General features: G+C 32.2%; 4 protein-coding genes across 4 annotated transcripts; 2 read left to right on the top strand and 2 right to left on the bottom strand.

Annotated features, from left to right (window-relative positions):
- Positions 1-1144: 1144 nt before the first annotated feature.
- On the bottom strand, positions 1145-3541 carry FG379_000179 (uncharacterized protein; the record flags this gene model as incomplete). The annotated part of the gene is made up of 1 exon (XM_067326514.1): positions 1145-3541. One exon carries the CDS (start codon positions 3539-3541, stop codon positions 1145-1147), a length of 2397 nt encoding a protein of 798 aa, XP_067183133.1.
- An 816-nt stretch (positions 3542-4357) lies between these two features.
- FG379_000180 (uncharacterized protein) lies at positions 4358-8833 on the top strand (the record flags this gene model as incomplete). The annotated part of the gene is made up of 1 exon (XM_067326516.1): positions 4358-8833. The coding sequence occupies one exon, from the start codon at positions 4358-4360 to the stop codon at positions 8831-8833; it is 4476 nt and encodes a 1491-aa protein (XP_067183134.1).
- Positions 8834-9454: 621 nt separating this feature from the next.
- Positions 9455-16603, top strand: FG379_000181 (large with 2 MYB domains plus low complexity GA repeat and Q repeat at the C-terminus; the record flags this gene model as incomplete). Its single annotated transcript, XM_067326517.1, has 1 exon — positions 9455-16603. The coding sequence occupies one exon, from the start codon at positions 9455-9457 to the stop codon at positions 16601-16603; it is 7149 nt and encodes a 2382-aa protein (XP_067183135.1).
- Positions 16604-17585: 982 nt separating this feature from the next.
- Positions 17586-19034, bottom strand: FG379_000182 (uncharacterized protein; the record flags this gene model as incomplete). Its single annotated transcript, XM_067326518.1, has 1 exon — positions 17586-19034. The coding sequence occupies one exon, from the start codon at positions 19032-19034 to the stop codon at positions 17586-17588; it is 1449 nt and encodes a 482-aa protein (XP_067183136.1).
- Between the last annotated feature and the right edge of the window lie 341 nt (positions 19035-19375).

Below are 19375 nucleotides of genomic sequence, written 5' to 3' on the forward strand. Positions count from 1 at the left end.
TGATTCTTTCGTACTATCTATTTTATCCTTAAATTAATGATTAAATTTACATTTTATTCTAGCTTTTTTTCTATTTCGAAGCCAAATTTTGATTTTGAAAACGGATTGGCGCCAACAGTATATTATTGTTTTCGCACCTGAAGTAGTAACTATGGAAAAAAAGAAAAAACTATATATTCGGCAGGAAACGCAAAGTCAGCTTTAGCAAACTTCCATTTACACTGGTTTAGTAGAATTTGGTTTTCTTTAATATAGTTCACCATTTTTATAAAGGTTGAGAACATTAACAGAAATGCTGGCGGGAAAATGTCTTAAATAAGATTTACTCCTTTTAAAAACAATTACACACACTTATCTTGCAACTATAAACTTGACAATTCGCCTCGAGACTCAGTTATTAAGTAGTTCAAATATAGAGTAGTCTTCATAGTACATTTGTTCAGTTGTATTTTGAGGGACTTGACAATTGGGTAGGGTAAAGTTTGACATTAGACAGTCAATAGCTGCCTTTTTAATGGCATTTGCAAATTTTTGCTTAGTTTTCTGTATTTTGTGTATAAAATAAGTGTTGAAAATTTATGTGACGTCGTGAAAATGCATTTTAGATTGTAGACTTACATTTTGAGGCAATGGATCTATAAACTCTGCATTTTGGAACAATGCCAGGTTTGTTGCATTATCAATAAAATTTGTAATAGATCCATTCTCAGGTATTTGGAATACATTTGTCGGTGCTTTTGCCATTGATTCTATTAATTCAATCTGCGTTTATTTTGTTATAAAATTAAATTGTTAGTTAATTATTTCTTATAATTAAGGCATAACGCCCATTAGTTAAAGTAGTAGAGAATAAGCTTGGTTTCTTAAATGCCAACTTCGAAGTTAATGTTGAATTTTTTAAAGATACATTTTGATATCGTTTCTCTGCTCACTTCCATTGGTTTAGTAAAAAAATAACTTACCGTTGGTTCTTGTTCAATATAATCTATAAATGTTGGTGTCAAACCCATTGTAAGATATTCCTAGAGATAATTGTAAGAGAGCGGTGTTTGCCATTGTTAGTATAATTATTTTTTCTATGATTTGTTTGTTTTTTAGCATTTCCTTATATATATATATATATATATATATATAATGACATTCGTCATTTTTTTAGACTTACTTCCGTGTCATCTAATAAATTTTCAATTCTTCTTTGAGCTCTTCCTATAGTGGATGTATTATATATTTTCCAAAGAGGCTCTCCTATTGATGTTCCCACGGTATAAAGATCTGTGCATTTGTGAATATTTGGATTGCAGTAAAAATCTTGTACTTTCACTTTAGGTCCCATTTGATTGGGAACTAAATCAGGTTGTTTGGTACCTGGATTTATAAATGTTGCATTAATTATTTCTTCAACAGGTATTGACCAGTTCTCTTGTTTCATATTGAGAAGTGAATTCGAAATTAAGTTATTTATTGCCGTTTTTCTGTCATAAGGATTTGGAATTTCTAATCTTGTCAAATTTACAATATCTCCTATTTTTGCCGTTCTTAAAATATCTTCTTCAAAGTTTTCATTGATTTCCTGTATATTATCGTTGTATTTGTGAATATGATCTTTTTCTTTATCATTTTTATGTTGAATTCCAGCATTGTTATGATTTTGATAGTTTTGTTTATGACTGTGGTTATAATTATGATTACGATTATGACTATTTTTGTGAGTATGACTGTGATTATTATCTTGATTATATCCTATGATATCGCTTTTATGTATATTACTATAGTCGTTTTGACTTTCAATTTGTGGATTATTATCTTTACTTTGCTCTGTGCCATTATTGACCATCACCATTTTATTATTATTATTATTATTATCACTATTTCCCTCTATTTTTTTTGACTCCTTTCTTATATTGTAATTATTCCACCAAGCTTCATTAATACTTGTTGGAATTTTGTGTTTAAACTCAATAGGCCTTATTGTATTTGTTCTAAGCAATGGTTTATCTATATGTTCCCATTTCCACATTGATTGCTGTTTTTCACCTACCTGAGGTGTTGAAGTCTTTAAATAATGTATCGATGAATAGGGTGAAAAGTCTTTGTTAATTTCTTGTTTTGTCAGAGATGTCAATCCTATTTGGTTTAAACCATTACTATAGTTAAAACTGGTGTTAGTGCTGCTGTTAACATTAGTACCAGTATTACTAGTGCTTGTAATTACTAGTGGTGATTTATTTAAATATAGTGGAAATTTTTGTGATATTTGATTTGTGTCCTTACTAAGCGAATTGAATATTGAAGATTTATGTGAGTATGGCTGTCTTCCAAAATAATTTTCTTTAACACTATTATTATCCACTATATTTGGCCTTTTATACGTATATATTTTACTTCCTCCTTTCCCCGTTGCAGAGAGTGTATATAAGTTGTCATCTTTTCTGTTATAATCTACATTGTTGTTATCCGGTACTGAATAATTAACACTATTTTCCATTATATTTAAGTTTAATCCATCTTCAATATTGTTACCTATTTCCACAATAGCTGCTCCAATCCCATTTCCAATATCACCTATATCAGTTCCTATCTCTTCACTTATTTCGCTCACTCCTGGGATAGTTTTTGAAATTCCAGGTATTCCCACTCCACCTATTCCAGGAGTTGTTGTTGGAATTCCAGGTACTCTTACTCCACCCATTCCAGGAGATGTTATAGGAATTCCAGGCACTCCTACTCCACCCATTCCAGGAGATGTTATAGGAATTCCAGGCACTCCTACTCCACCCATTCCAGGAGTTGTTGGAATTCCAGGTACTCCTACTCCACCTATTCCAGGAGTTGTTGGAATTCCAGGTACTCCTACTCCACCCATTCCAGGAGATGTTATTGGAATTCCAGGTAACCCCACTCCACCCATTCCAGGAGATGTTATTGGAATTCCAGGTAACCCCACTCCACCCATTCCAGGAGATGTTATTGGAATTCCAGGCACTCCTACTCCACCTATTCCAGGAGATGTTATTGGAATTCCAGGCACTCCTACTCCACCTATTCCAGGAGTTGTTGGAATTCCAGGTACTCCTACTCCACCTATTCCAGGAGATGTTATTGGAATTCCAGGTAACCCTACTCCACCCATTCCAGGAGACGTTGGAGTGTCAGGAACGCCAATTTTACCATCAATTCCAGGAATACTCGGAATTACAGTATTTGGAATCCTTGGAACAGTTGAAGGATTTTGAATTCCACCATCAATCAAATTACCCACACTGATGAGATTTGGCAATATAGCTCTGTCCAAATTCCTTCCAATTTGCGATAAGGAATTATCATTAATATCAACACCGATACTGTTATAAGGGTTGGAGTTTAACTGGTTATTGTTATTGCCATTGTACTGCAAACTGCTCTCACAATTTGAATACTTTAAAGTAAGTGATAATAAAACTGTAATAAATACGTAAAGTTTGTTTGAAAAGAGAAGGTATTTTCCTTTGTCAACATTTTTCTTGCAGCAAAAGTGATTAAAATAAGTTGCATTAGTGTGCATTAGGTCGAAAAGTAATTAGCTTTATCCTACTCTGTACAGTTTTGTACGACTATGTGAGATATAAAACGCAATAATAATCTCCGTTGCAAATTCTCTTAATCTATGTGTCCTTGCTATTACTATTTGCGAGTATATGCAAAGATGCAGAATGGGTACTCAAAGTATATACATATATTTATATATTAAATATATAGTATACACACAGAAAAATATAACATATATTTGTCTAGTCCAAATATTTTATTCAAGGAAAATAATATATTTGTATATCATGGTATTAACATACTGGGTTAAACAAACGAAAAGGAATCTTTTATATTATTGGCATGTCCGCTCTATCTTTTTTTGTTAGAGCAAAAAATTTATATGTAAATTAAAGTAAAAAAAGTAAGGAAAAGTAAACTATAATTAAAACCAGGTCTGTTTAGTGTAATTTAAATAAATTAATGAACACAGGCAAGTGACTCTTCTTTATAGCTTTCTTTGTTTTCAAGAAAAAATAATAATGAATGATTTATTGCATTTTGAAAGCTGTTTATTTATCATGTAAAAAGAAAATAATAGCAAGGAAAAAATTATATTCACAAATGTTAATTCACAATTCTTTAATAGGTCCATACACTTTTTTCAAGCCTGGATGAGGGGACAGTATAGTAAATAAATATGCATGTAAATAAAAAATTGAGTATACCGGGGTTGAGCACAAGTTTGGAGCCAAAATAAAATAAATAATAAAATTAGTTTAAAATATATAATTTATAAATAGCAACTTTTGTACGTATTTGTTGACGGTTATAAACAAAAATAGAAATATATATGACAAAATGTAATGAACTTCTGTTTATATTGCTATTACTGGTGAGCAAAAGTATAGTATGCGAGAAAAGATTAAATGCGGAAAGTTTTAATGATACGAGATCAGTTTGCCACAACTATGACATCCAAAGTGAGGCAATAAGAGAGGAGTTGAACAAGAAAAACAGTACTGGTATTCTTTTTAATGAAAATGATGTATTTAATACCCTAAGATTAAATGCCAACCATACAAATGAAGGTGTTGATGGCAACTTTGTGTATGCCAAAAGTAGTGAGATAGTGATAAGTAACCATGGGAAAAGGACAGTTGAAGGCGTTTTAGTAGATTTAGATAGGTTAAAAATTAAAAAATACTACACGAATTTGAATTCGAGTGATTGTAGAATATCAATATTAAAAAGAAGAGGAAATTTAAGGATACCACGCAATACAATCTATATGATGAGGTCGTTTGATAGAATATTGGAGTTGCTAGATATACTCTCTTCTAGAAGGGAATGTCCTTATTGCAAAGGTTGCAATGATATAAGACTAGGAAGTTTGCCAATATGGGTTTCTCCAATTTTTCAGAAACAACTCAAAAGAATAAACTATGAATTGGACTACAAGCTCTGTTATATACTAAAGAAAGATCTGAGAGTGTACAATGAGATCAAAGAGACAATTTTAAAATTGAGGGATAATTTTTGGGATGTTGAAAAAAATGGCAATAAAAGAACCTTGTATGATTTGTCCCCTATAGAAGATAGTACTATTGAAATAATAAGAAAGAATAATATGAGATCATTCAATGTTTCAATACTTGGAATTATTCTGGAGGTTAAGTTTGATGATTTAAAGCTTGTTGGTTCTAAATTAAATCACTGCGTGCCTTTGCAATTCCTGTTTAAGTGTTCATGGCATCCTAACAAACAAAGCAAGGATATATTATCGAAGTTAAATTTTGTATCTAATATAATGTTTGACATATCAAATAGTTTGGAGATTAATGTTAGGATTGATAATGTTGATGGAACCAAAACAAGAACAAAAACTGGAGTTGATATTTATGATTATAAATATGATGTTAATATAGAAGATGAGATTAATATCAATTCAAATATGAATTTTGATAATAATACGCATTTTGGGAGTAATAATAATAAAGAGAGCGAAGTGCGAAATGGAAATGCTGGAAATAATGTTAAGAACATTGTTTCGGGTTTAGATTTGTTTTATATTCAATTTGGGAATCCAAATATAACTAATTTTGAGGACGTTTTTATACCAAATAGAAGCAAAACCAAGGGAAGCGCTTTTTCAAAAAGCTCATTTACCCACTCTTTCTCGAACAAAAATTCGAACTTATTCGGCTATCGTGAGCATTCATCTGTCTCAGATTCGCTGCCATCAGCATCGTCTCACTCTGCAACAATTTCGTCCTCATTATCATCTTCTTCCCCTTCTTCCTCTACTTCATCTGAATCTTCCTCATATTCAGTGAATTCACTTTTGATTTCATCAAATAAGTGTATTTCTCCATTTTTGGATACAATGGTGGTTCCAAAGGAAGGTTTCTTGGGAAATGGAGAACTTCAAATATGCGACTTTGAATTGGGCGCAAATCTGGACGATGGTGGTGAAATAGCAAACAGTGTGAAAGACAAAAGAAGCAGTGGACTTAAGGAAGGCAATACAAAAACTAATAATTTTGGGGAAAAAAAGGCCACCGGACCATATAATGATTATGAAAGCCAATATTATGACGATGACGAAGATGAATATAGTGAAAAATTGAGAGTTGTACATGGAATACAGTATGTTCATCATATTGCTGCTATTCAGTACGATTATGCATCATCATCTTCAAATAGCAAATTGTTGGCGTGGGGAGACGGGATAATGCATCCAAAATCAGTTCAATCTTCGAATCCCGATTCTTATCTGCTTGTTCCTTGTAATAAACCAATGTGGTTCATAATAGGTTTTCAAGAAGATATTTTCTTGGAGTTTATTTCAATTTTTTCTCTTGAATATTTTTCCTCCTCATACAAGGACATTGAAATATCAGGTAGTCTTGTTTATCCTACAAAAAATTGGGTTTCAATAGGGATACTTAGAAGAAATGAGAAACTGCCAAAGGAAATGTTTGATATGAAACCTTCGTGTATGAGAGAGGAAGAGACAGACGAGGGAAGGAGAAGAGAAAGAACTTTTGGAGACGTCAATTACATAGGAGGCAGTAACTTGAATGGAAAAAAGAAAAGCGACATAATAAAGGAAAATATCAATACTAAAGGCGGTCAGAATGAATACAAAGAGTCGACTTTAAACGGTTATAAGAACAAGAAACAGAAGAAATATAATTTGCAGAATGTTGAAAAAAAGCCAGATGGGAAGAGGAGCGACAACCCGAATAATATAAAAAATGTTGTGAAAGATGGCGATAGTTTAGGATCTGACGGAGAAAAATATGAATACCCTTTTTCCTCAACATATTCTTATTCCCACTCCTATTCAAATCCATGTTGGGTAAGGTATATTAGAGTAAGAGCACTTTCTAATTTTGAAGAAGGACACTATTATTGTCACTTGAGCAGAATACAAATATTTGGCAACAATATAATGAACAAATTAGAGGCTGAAATAAATGGAAAGAGGAATTCTATATTAATTAGAGGAGACGGGGAGGAGAGTGTAAAAGAAGTTGAAAACAGACTCTTAAAGAGAGATCCAAACATAATTAATGGAAATATTCAAGATCAAAAAGATGATCCCGATCACAGAAATAATGATAATACCCACGATAGAAGGAACGACAATGGAAACAAGGTGGATGTAGTCGGTAACAATGGTATTGAGGCTAGCAATGGTAATCAAAATGGATATTTAAATAGCAATAATCATTATTACAGTCCTCACTACAACCACATCGACAATAAGGTAAACACCGATAACTACGGTAGAAGCCAACATTATAATGGCAAGCAAGAAAACACACCAGAAGCTGAAGCTGCATACGGTGACGGTGTAAATACAGGTAATGTAGATAACAATGAATTTTTGGGCGTAAATTCCAATTACGGTAGTGACAATAACAGAGATAGAAATATTAAGCGAAATCAGCAAAAGAAACAGAAAGAGGAAGCTTTTTCGTATAATGAGAAGAATAGATACAGATATGCATATAATAATAATGAATTCGAGAACGAAATGTATCCTAATATGGATTTTTACAGGACCCAAGACATTAATTACCGCAATAATCATCCATTGCTTTCTTTTGTAGAAAAAGTCAAGATGTTGGAAAAGAAGATAAATCTACTAAAAATGGAGAACAGAGCTATATTATCAGAATTAAACTCAACTACAAGTTATCTAACAGAATCAATGATAAAATTATCAGATTCAATAAAGTTTTTACAGGATGTTTTAATGTTAGACTCAAACTATAATATAACGTCTGTAGGTGGGGATGTGAGAGTTAGTGATAAGACCGGAATTAATAGAGGGGTGATTGGGAGAGTTGGAGCAATCAACAAAAATAATAATATTGGAAGTGGGTTAAATAGAGGAATAAGATTTGACAATATAGGTATTGCTTTTAAAAACACTCTAAATCAATATTATGACAATTACTTCAATATTGAATGCCTAATTAAGGTACTTAAAAACATTAATTCTCTCATTCTGATGATTTTGAGATATATTATTGACAATATTACAATTCTTGTTCTTCTACTTTTAATAGTTACTTTGGTTACTTCTCAGGTATTTCTATATAAACAGCTTTTTTCAGTCAAAAAAAGACTGCAGAATACGCTTCAGTTCATCAAAAGTTATTCTAATAATTCGACTCCAACCGCAAAAAACTCGAAAGGAGGAGTTATATTGGATGACCCATTTTCGTTTCAAAAGAACACAAAACTTCATTCCAATCCCGTCGGAATTAATTCAATTAGGGGATTCAACGGCCAAACTTCGGTAAATTCCGGAACAAAGCCTCAGAACAATCACACCAATTACATTGCACCATCAGTAGTTTCCATTCCCTCTTCAACTATTGAAAATAGCACCGCTACCATATGTGGAGCCAAGGTTGGGGTGAACCCCAATAACAGTACTGGAGGTAACAAGGGATCTGGGAACGAATTTGGTGCAAACTTTGACCCTTCTTATATAGTTAAAGACCTTAGAGATTCTCATTGCGAGAGTGATGACTGCAATTGTGTTCTTCCAACGGAGAACAATCAAGTTTCTGCAAATACTTCTATTGGTGACAACAATAATCCGGGGAGCTTCGTCACAAAAACTGAATATGAAAAAGCATTTGGAGAGGGTGAAGATCAAAAAATCAAAGAAGAGTTACCGGAAGGAGGTGATAGTGGAGAGGTGGGTGGAGAGGCCAAAAATAATGCCAAATGTAATTACTTCTCAGTGTTCGCTAATGAAGTCCAAAAGAATGACGATATAAATTCAATTCAAAGTTCATCCTGAAGAAATGAATTAATTTACTTTAAAAAAGCAAGAAATAACAACATTTTTTAGTTTTTTATATAGTATAATTAAAAATTTAACACCTATTTTTGTCTTTTCAAATACCAAAATGTAATCATTTGAACAATTGGTAGGGAAGTGAGGCAGTGGGAATATGTTTTGTCGCGTTCCCTCACTATTTTCTGTTTTTGTATTGTCACGTAAACACATGTTTTACTTAACAAAAAAAATCCTAATTTTTAAATTTTCACACGTTACCATGCAATAATTTAAATTTATATATTATTACCGTCGTGCGGTAACGAAAATGCGAATAAAGCATTAAAAAAAAGCGCGGTAAACTTGGGCGAAAAGTCAAGAAAAAAAGAAAACATAAGAGGATTAAAACAGTGATTAATGTAAATAGGTGTGAACTCTTTATCTTATGCTGAATAAGCAAGAGTATTGCAGGTAGTAATACGCATATATATACACTTTGTACTGCATTTTTGGAGGTAGTATATGTGTATATAAACACCAAACAGGGATAGAATAGACAAGTGGATAAGAGAAAGAATTAGTGCATAAACACGGGAAATAAAGGCGATAGGCAGAATAGATCGCGCTGTGGCTTTAGTGAGTATGAGTGGTTTAGTTTCTATTGATAATATCAACAGGCTTAACAACATGGATGAAGATGAAGTGCTGTTGAGAAACATTTTGGACTATAGTGTCGAGGATAAAAGCAGTGGGAGGAATAACATAGAGAAATTAATAGAGGAGTATGTGAACAAGATAAGAGTTGCAAGTGAGAAGGAGATGCAATTTTTTAATTGTAACATGGACAAATTTTTGGACTCGGAACAAAACGTTTTTGAGGACTGCGATCAAAGCAAATTGGTATTTAATAATGAATGGAGTACCAGCAGTATGGGTGAGCAGAAGTACAAGTCGGTACTTAGAATACAAGACGAAATATCAAGAATAAGCTTAGAGCTAAATGAACTTAAGAAAGAGCAGGAAAGAAGAGTTTCTATACTTAATTTCAATGACCATAGTGCAACTACCACTAGTATATTGGAGGATGATATAGATGATACAGTAGATTGTGATGAAGTAGTTGGGGATTCATTAGAATTTGACGGGGTATCAGTGCCTATTGATATGAATGTTGGAAATTCTATTTCTAGTACGGGAAGTTCGGTTGGAAATAAGGAGTTGAAAGTAGTAAAGAAAAAGAAAACAAATAGAAGATATTTTAGAAGAAAAAACACAAGTAATAAGGAGAAAAATGATTTGGACGAGATGGAAAAGTTGGTCAGATCTAGAACTCCACTAGACATAATTACACTTGCATCTAAATATTACTTGAGAAAACTTAAGTTTAATAGGGACGCTAAGTTTAATGATTTAACACTTCCAATTGCGCAAGAATACAAAAGAGGGCCATATATAAATATAGGTGAGAAGAATATAAGAGATATAAGGTCTGTGAACATGATGAATAGTAGTACACTCGGGAGTAATTTTTCGTTTTTGGATGACCTAAGTAAGTGTTGTAGAGTGTCAAGCATTACTTTCGTCTCGAGATCTAGTGATAAAGTCCTAGGAGATGTTTTGTCTGGTACGCCGTATGAGAACAGCATAAGAGGAATTACTAACGTTGATGGAGGATTAAATTGGTCATTTGGAGTAGGAATCCCGGGAATAGAGTTTGTTACAGATGATCATGTAACTAGGAGAAACGAGGACGATGGTTTTTTTGATAACTTTGCTCAGGCTAAGGAATTGGAGCCGAATAACGAGGATAGAGCAAATTCAGGTTTGGAAGTTTTATTTGAAACCTATAGAAGAAAGGATGAGAATCAAATTAATATTGAGTTAACTAAAGAAAATACATATGGTAATAATGCACCCATACATTCAGTTATGGATAACTTTGACACTTTGACAAACAAAGATAATAATTACAGTTATTTGGCATCTGTGATGGAGAATGAATCCAATGTTTTCGCTATTGCTAGACAAAGAGTAAAAATTAGAGTTCATCCAGGAAGAAACAAAGAATTAGAAGAGCTTTCTAAATGTGAAAGCCCGGAAGAACTTAAAAAAATAGGACTTAAGTTCGTAGACAGCTTAAGGGATTGTCTAAAGGATGACAAAGTGAAGAATAGAGAAGAAACTAGACAAGATAATAAAAAAAAAGAGAATGAATTTGGAATTTCAAATTGTCTTGATTTACTTAGAAAAGAGGATGAGGAAAAACTTTATTCTTTGAACAGGCTCAAGAATATAATTAAAGAGTTTAATGAAAAAGATGCAACGAACAGTCAACTTTCATTTTTTATTCCAACATATAACTACTTAGTTGAGGAAACCGAGTTACTAAGTGAGATTCTTGGACACAAAAAGGATGACAAGTTAATAAAAATATACCGTGATGATATTATTACGAATGGAGAAATACAGGATTATTACGAAGTCATTTTAAGCATTCCAGAGAGTATATTTTTAATGCCATATTACACAAGTTTGTGTTATCCACTAGAGGACACAGTGACAAAGACTATTGATTTTGATAGTAAGAAAAACTCAATGTTCGATGCTATAAAGAATTTAAGACCTATAAACGGAAACTTTTACCATCCATTAAATCTGTTTGGAGTTCCAGATAGAATAAAGAAGGTCAGAAGGCATATTGGTAAAAGAAAATTATTTATAAAAAACGAGTTATTAAATTTAAAGAGATTTCTTCCCTCTGTTTATTCCTATTACAGGGAATATGTTAGAAATACAGAAATACAAAATAGTGAAAGGAGTAGGGAATTTACGTGGGGTTGTTTGCCTGTAAGAGCAATAGATCATCCGGATCAAATTGTTCCATTGCCAATAGGATACTTTAAATACAACTTTAGATTCAAGGCTTACCACAAATTTTTAGATTTGCTCCCGTTATACAGAAAAAATGATGGGGAAAAGGCATTAAGAATGTCTTTTTCAAATCTTTCGTTCCCTATTTCTTTCAGAAACTCCAGCAGAGTGTTTGTTTCAATATTCAAAAACAGTCAAAACTATGATAATAAGCATGAAAATAAGACTAAATCACTTGGAGTTACTGGTTTTGAGGATGGAATAGGTAAGTCTGTAATTCGAAAGATTGAAAATGAGTCTGCAAATATCGAGAATCGCATTTGTGAAGAAGAGCACAATTTAATGGGAGTTAACTTAAAAAGAAGGAGAGGCTTAACGGGATCTGGATCTATTTCCAACACAAAGAGGACTAAGGAATCATCTATAGACACTCAAAATCAAGCTCAAAGTAGTTTTGGCGTAAATGATGATGGAGGGTTTTGGGGATCAGTGAGGGTAGGACCCCATATCCAAGACAAGGTTACTTCCATTGGAACAACAGCACCTCATAATCCAGTTGATACATCAAGAGGAGTAATTTCAGGGGTTGGTTCGGGAGGTGGATCTCTAGGATCTAAAGAAAAAGAGTTAAATGTAAATATTATGAAAAATAGGGAAAAAGAAAAGGAGATAGTGCATCAAAAACAAGTACAGAGAGAGTGGATGCAAATGACAACCTCATCCTCAAGTTTAATAGGCCCCTCTCCACTTTGGTTTGAAAATTGCATATTTAAATTCCCGTCGGATATAGAATATTCAATTATGGACAGAGATCCTATCCTCTTTTCTGGAAGTTTGAATCCAATAGTGTTTACAAACAATAATAATAAAATGTTGAATGTGATAGAAGAGAGCGATAGGAATTTAAATACAATATGGAGTCATTCGGAAATAAGGTTATTTATAGAGAAATATTTGATGTATCCAAAGGACTTTAGAAGAATATCTTCTTTTATGGAGCACAAGAGCATTAAAGACTGCATAGATTTCTACTATAAATACAAGTACTCACTTGGATTAAAAAGAATTTTGGGATTAGTTCAGTATTTTAAAGGCCAAAGCAAAAATCAACAAAATTCTAGCAAATTTGGCTCCATTAATATAAACAACATAAATGTAATGAATGCAATAAATAGCTATTTGTCTTTTCCAGAATCAGATTTCAAAGATGAAGAAGCTAATGATTTAAATGACCATTACGGCGAAGACAACAAATTAGTTGAAAAAAAAAATACCAGAAGTGTTTCCCACAGAGGGAACAGTCTTGAATTGTGTATTTGGAATAGCAATGTTAGTACTAGAAAATGTATTGAAATTATATATCAGAAAAAACAATCATACAGAGAATATATTATAGATGAGATTCTCAAGACGCTATACACAGAGAACTTATATGATTGTTCGATTAAAGAGGTTTACAATAAATGTTGTTTTGTTAGCTTGAAAAATATGAATTTTTACAGCGAGAAAATATTAACAAAATCCTCCCTTAAAAGGATAATTGTTAGACCACATACTATATTTAGACTACCTGTATTAGAGGGATTGAACTCCATGGAAATATCTAGATTGTATGAATGTGATAATAACAAGAGTGATTTAATAGGAAATTACAAAAGAAAAGAAAGATCATGGACGATTTTTGACGAAATTATATACAAGTCTATATTCAGAATCCAGAATGATGGGGTTTATTCCAATTATAATTATTTGTCTGAAAAAACAGGTAGTAAGTACCTGATGGACAACTTATCAAATGGATATATATTACCTAGAAACATACACTCATTGATATCTCCTGTATATAGCATTAATATTCATAATGAATCTAATGAAAACACGACCTCTGTCCCGAGTAACATTCCAATTATATTCCAAGACTATGACTTTAGCAATAACCAAGTACTGACAAACCACATTATTGAACCAAGAATATCGAGTAAAGACTTGAGAGCATCTATATTCTTGTACATGAATCAATTTGTTGATTCCAATGATTCAGCATCAAACAGTATGAATAAAATAAACAACAGCAGTTTGTTCGATTCAATAACTATTTCTCCTGGAAAGAACAAACAGTCTAAACAAGTGGATCATATATTTTCATCCATTAACTCCACTAATGAAGGCGATATTAATAGCGTACATCCATTCATATCTCATTCAGATCCAAATATTCAACAGAGTTATTACAATCAAAGTCCCTCCTCTAAAAACAAAGTTGTACAAATGTCAAACGGCAATACTCAAAATTATTTAGAAAAAACTAGACAAACTAGAAAAAAAAGAGGTTACACGAATTATAGAGACGGCAATACTAATAATAATAACTGTCTTAAAGATATTAATTTTGCTGAAAATAAACAAAATTTAGTTACTGGGGCAGAAGTAGACATAGGCAATACTCCTAAGACTGAATCTAATATAGCTATTAATTCTGAGATTGGTCTGGGGGTTGAAATTGGAGAAACTCAAACAACGGAGATAGGGAGTTTCGGAGTGGGAATAGTAGGAGCAAACAAAATATTACCCCAACAATTCAACGGCTTTCCTAATCCGAATATTAACTCAAGTGCTCTTGTGGGTATAAAACATAACAACCCAAATAGCGGCAACTATCAGTCTACAGTTCCTTCCAATATAGGAATTGGTTTGAATTCTGGACTAAATACTTATAATGGCTTAATTGATAATAATAATACAAGTTATCCCTATTACAACCTAAATCTACAGGGAAATGGCATTCTTGGAGCTGGAGGAAACTCTTTAGCAAATAACAATAATATCAACAATTCTCAGACACTCGGACAAATTGTTCAAAATCAATTCGGGTCTAGAATTCACTCGGCTTCTGAATTAGGAGGGATTGGAGGAAATATGACCAATTTAAAAAACGAAAATGTTAATAAAAATAGTGGTAACACTGGTAGTATTGTAACAGGGGGCAATAATAGTATTATTTTGGGAAATTTACCTGTAAATATAAACGGAAATTTAATGAACACTAACCAAATTCAAAAAATACCTCTATTATTTGCAAATATGGTTGGAGCAACAAATAATGTAGGTAGCAATTCAATTACTTCGAATAATATTGTTAACAATAACAAAAACATTAATACAACTCTAAATAATAATGGAATTGATAGTAATTTACTGAGTGATCAAAAAATTGACAGCATTGCTGGAATTGTAAATGCTGGTAGCAGTAAACAAAATTGGAATGACATACTAATGAATCAATATCTTCAACAACAACTAATGTTTCAACAGACTTTGCAGGAACAATTCAAGAATGCCGTTTCAGCGGGTGGATCGCAAGCTGGATTACTTGATTTCAATAACAAAACTGATTTAACTAGTAGTTTCGCGGATTATTCGCTAAATAGTCTAGAACCCAACAACAATTCTACTAACTTAAACCAAATAGGTCCAAATCAAAATGTTGGTCCAACCCCCAGCCCAAGTTCAACCTTAAATCATTTAAACACCAAAATTCAAAGTTCAAATCCGATGGCTAACCCAGTAAATCAACTAATTTCTGGTAAAATTGCTGGGAATGCGAACCCTATGCAGATGCATGCACAGGTTACGTCATTAAATGTTCCACATGTAAAAAATGACATGCAGAAAGAAGCCGGTGAATCAATGTTGGGAATTAATAGAAAATATGTTGATAACTCTTTGATTTCAACCGGGGATTTAAATAATTTGGTTTTAAATAACAACAAAGCCAATAGTTCTGAAAACAATATCATCGGAGGTGTAGTAGCCGATTATCCCACTATTAACCATGGTTTGAATGGTTCACAAATGCAACCACAGGCCTTTCAGAGAAATATCTGCCAATTGCAACAAATGTTTCAACATCAAGTGTTACAACAACAGATATTGCAGAATCAGATTCAGAGCCAAATTCAGAATTTAAATAAAAATCAAATTCAAACCCTTAATCATAGTCAAGGACAAAATCAGGTTCAGATTCAGACACAAGCACAAGGACAAACGCAGATTCAGAATAAAAATTCGGCTCAGTTCCAACATTTATTCCAGAATCAATTAGTAAAGGGTGGCCCCACACACACATTTGGGCAAAATCAACAAATTCAAAATCAAGTCCAGAATCATATTCAATTGCAGTTGCAGAATCAAATTCAGGCTCAAATTCAAGCACAAATTCAAAATTTAATACAGACTCAAATTCAAATTTCTCAGTTACAAGGTCAAACAAATCCACAAAATCTGTCAAAAAACCAAAATCAACTGCAGCAACCCATTACACAGACTCAGTCTCAACCGCAAGCTTTACCTCAACACCAATTACAGTCGCAGTCTCAACTGCCGATACCGATTCAGATGCAAATTCAAACAATGCAACCGTTAGTTCAGACAACACTTAATGGGACCGGAACTGGTGGTGGCGTTTCAAATGATCAATTGCCTTTCTTATACCAACATATGGGAGCAAGAAATCCAGGTGACGTTGCTGGAATTTTTCAACAAAAACAATTACAACAACTGCAACAGCAACAGCAGCAACTGCAACTTCAACAGTTACAACAACTCCAACAACAGTCACTTTTAATTGGTAACCCTCCCGGAAATATAGGAAATGATGATGGGCACGATAAATTTGATGGGATGATGAGGGGACTCAATAATATTGGATTATTAGCTTCTTTGTCGGGTAACACTACCGCTGCAAATAACTTAATTGAAGGTGCAGGTAGTATGGACAATATTAATTCAGTGGGGTTGGAATCTCTTAATGTTCCCAATCCACTTGTATTTCAAAAAGAAACAGACAAATCCCCCATTTCTGTGAATACGGATAGAATAAATATCGATAGTAGATTATATAAAAGTAAAAAAACGGAGTAAAATGTAAACACATGCTAACATTATGTCCGGAATGGAGGCATACTAATAAAAAATCTTAATGTTAAGATAGCATTACCCATTACTTAGAAGTAATATATAAAACTAAAAAAGTATTAGAATATTTTTAATTCATATTTAACATAACTTTTGCTTTTTCCTTGTAGGTATTGTTAATATAATCTCATTGAGATACAAAACTTTTTTTTTAACTTAGGCTGATTTAGTGTTTTAAGTAATTAAATTTATAGATGACATTGTTATAAAAATGTTATAATATAAAATGATGTTTAGACCTTTTTGTTAAGAGGAGCTGATGAGTAATTTTTTTAACGAAAACAAGTAAAATGATTTATAATTTCTTGATTGATAATCATTTTTTTAACGAGTTTTTTAGTGGGAATCTATGTAACATTTTAATTAGTATACATAAATGACGATTTTATAACCACTTCAAGCTGTTTTATTGAATTCGAATTTTTCTGTTGATATTTAAACTATTTAAAAACAAATGTCATCTTTAATGTCGTCTATAAAATATCTTAAGCAAATGGTGTAGAAATTGAATTTAATAATCAAAGGAAAAAACCAAGGTTTCATAATAGCTCAAGTATATATTTAATAATGATAACATGTTAAAGTTGACGAAGTAACCTTATCAGCTTAAATCATTAATATTACCTCATTTTTCCTAAATATTGTTTGTATTAAATACGTAATACAGTGCTTCTTACTCTAGACTTACTTCATGGCATTAGAGTACTGAGTATTACAAATGTAAAGAGGAAAAATAATCAGGTAAAACTAAATAATTATCAAGAATAATATTTAACTCTTCTCTCATAAACTATATTTAGTCTTAACCATTATATTATAACCTTATACTTGATTTGTTATCATTTCAAGTAAATAAATAAAATACATTATGAATAAATCCATATTAAATTATTATTCTTTTTTATTATTTGCCAGTGTTCCTATTTATTTACTCTGAAATTTGAGATGATTCTTGAGTGGTTTGAGTCTGATCTTCATTCTGAACAATATTTTTCGCAATATTACTCAACGAGGAGCTGAGATTTTTAACAACTTCACTGGTGTCCAACTTCCCTTGAGGAATACCATTTACTGGTGAATCATTTTCAGCGGAATCTGAATCATTTAAAACGCTTGTTTCCATAATAACTGATGTTATATTCTTAATTGATGGAATAAGATCAGTTAAGTTAGTTGTTATATTTCTTGATTCTTTTCTTTCAATGATGTTATTTAATGCTCCATTGTTTGTTGAATTTAACAATAATCCTTTACCTTCGAATGTGCCATTTGGCAATTTAATAATACTAGATAGTTCCTCAACTATACTTATATTCGTTGAATTGCTGTTTTCTTTTCCTGGAACATATGGAATAGTCTTGATCATACCCTGAACCGTTGCCTTTGTATCATCTAAATTACTCAATATAAGACCAGAATTACCCAATATTCCATTACCATTATTGTTTCCATTTAAAACGTTACCATCTTGACTACCAATATTTAATGTACTCTGTAATGTTTTTGCCACATTAGAGATAACACTATTGTCATCTTTACTTGATGATCTCACTTCTGTCATTCTCCTTGACTTACCAGCGAAAGATTTTGTTCTTCCTTCAAATAAGGATGATTTGGACGAAACTGGGGTTGGTGTGCTTGTACTAGTCGATGTTGACGTTGATGTTTCCTCTAAATCAGATGGAGACGACGTTGATGTACTCGTCTCGTTATCCGATCTATTTGCATATTCTGTTGTTGGCATTTCGTTATCATCATTGTTTAGTAATTCTGTTGAACTCACTCCATCTTCACTCTCTACTGCTTTTGTTGTATGTTCTGAATCTAAACTATCGTTTTGTGTTGCTGCTGTGGTAGTAGTGGTAGTAGTGGTAGTAGTGGTAGTTGTGCTCTTTTGAGGCTTTAATAGCTGGCTTGGATTAGATGGAATTCCAAAAAGTGGTAAATTTAAGCTTGGAATTTTAATAATTGGGATTGAACTTAATGCTGATGAAATGATATCTGTTGTGTTTTTAGTTAAGTTTCCTATAGAACCATATGTTGAATTTAATGAATTTGGTCCTTCAAGCACTCTTTTATGAGTTACTTGTGATAAATGTGATAGAAATTCTGGACATGTTACATTCGCAACAAGTTGTAAATCTTTATTTATACATTTTGCTATTCCAAACAAACAAGCATTTCCGTATGTCTCTGCATCTGTTGCACAAATTGGTGAATATTCTCTTGAGCATGTAACGTGACATGGATTTAAATCTTCTATAGAAGAACTTGTATCAGAAACTCCATTGTTACTTGAAAATTGGCGGAATATTCCTGTTGCTGAAGCTCCTACTACAATTGTTGCAAAGCTGAAAATATTAATTCTGCTAAACATCTTTATTTAGTCCCCTGAAATATATATATATATATATATATACTTGTATAAATATATTATTTGTTATCTTAGAAGTTTGTTATTTCTTTTTAAAATAAGTGATTTATCTTAAAACTGAATTTAATAATAAATATTTGCATCCAGATAATGTCATAGTTGCATTATAAGTATTTCATATAGCATCATAATTTTTCATTTACGTCTCAAAACCTTTTTTTTTCATTTTTATAACTCGTTTTCGCGTCATTCATGCAATTTTTAATGTCATCACATGCCATTTTAATGCACTTTTACTTTTTCTTATAGAAAAAAACTAACCACATGAATTTACATGCAAAACA

The sequence above is a fragment of the Cryptosporidium bovis genome, assembly GCF_009768925.1.
Source record: "Cryptosporidium bovis isolate 45015 chromosome Unknown contig_1, whole genome shotgun sequence".
Classification (NCBI taxonomy): Eukaryota; Apicomplexa; class Conoidasida; order Eucoccidiorida; family Cryptosporidiidae; genus Cryptosporidium; species Cryptosporidium bovis.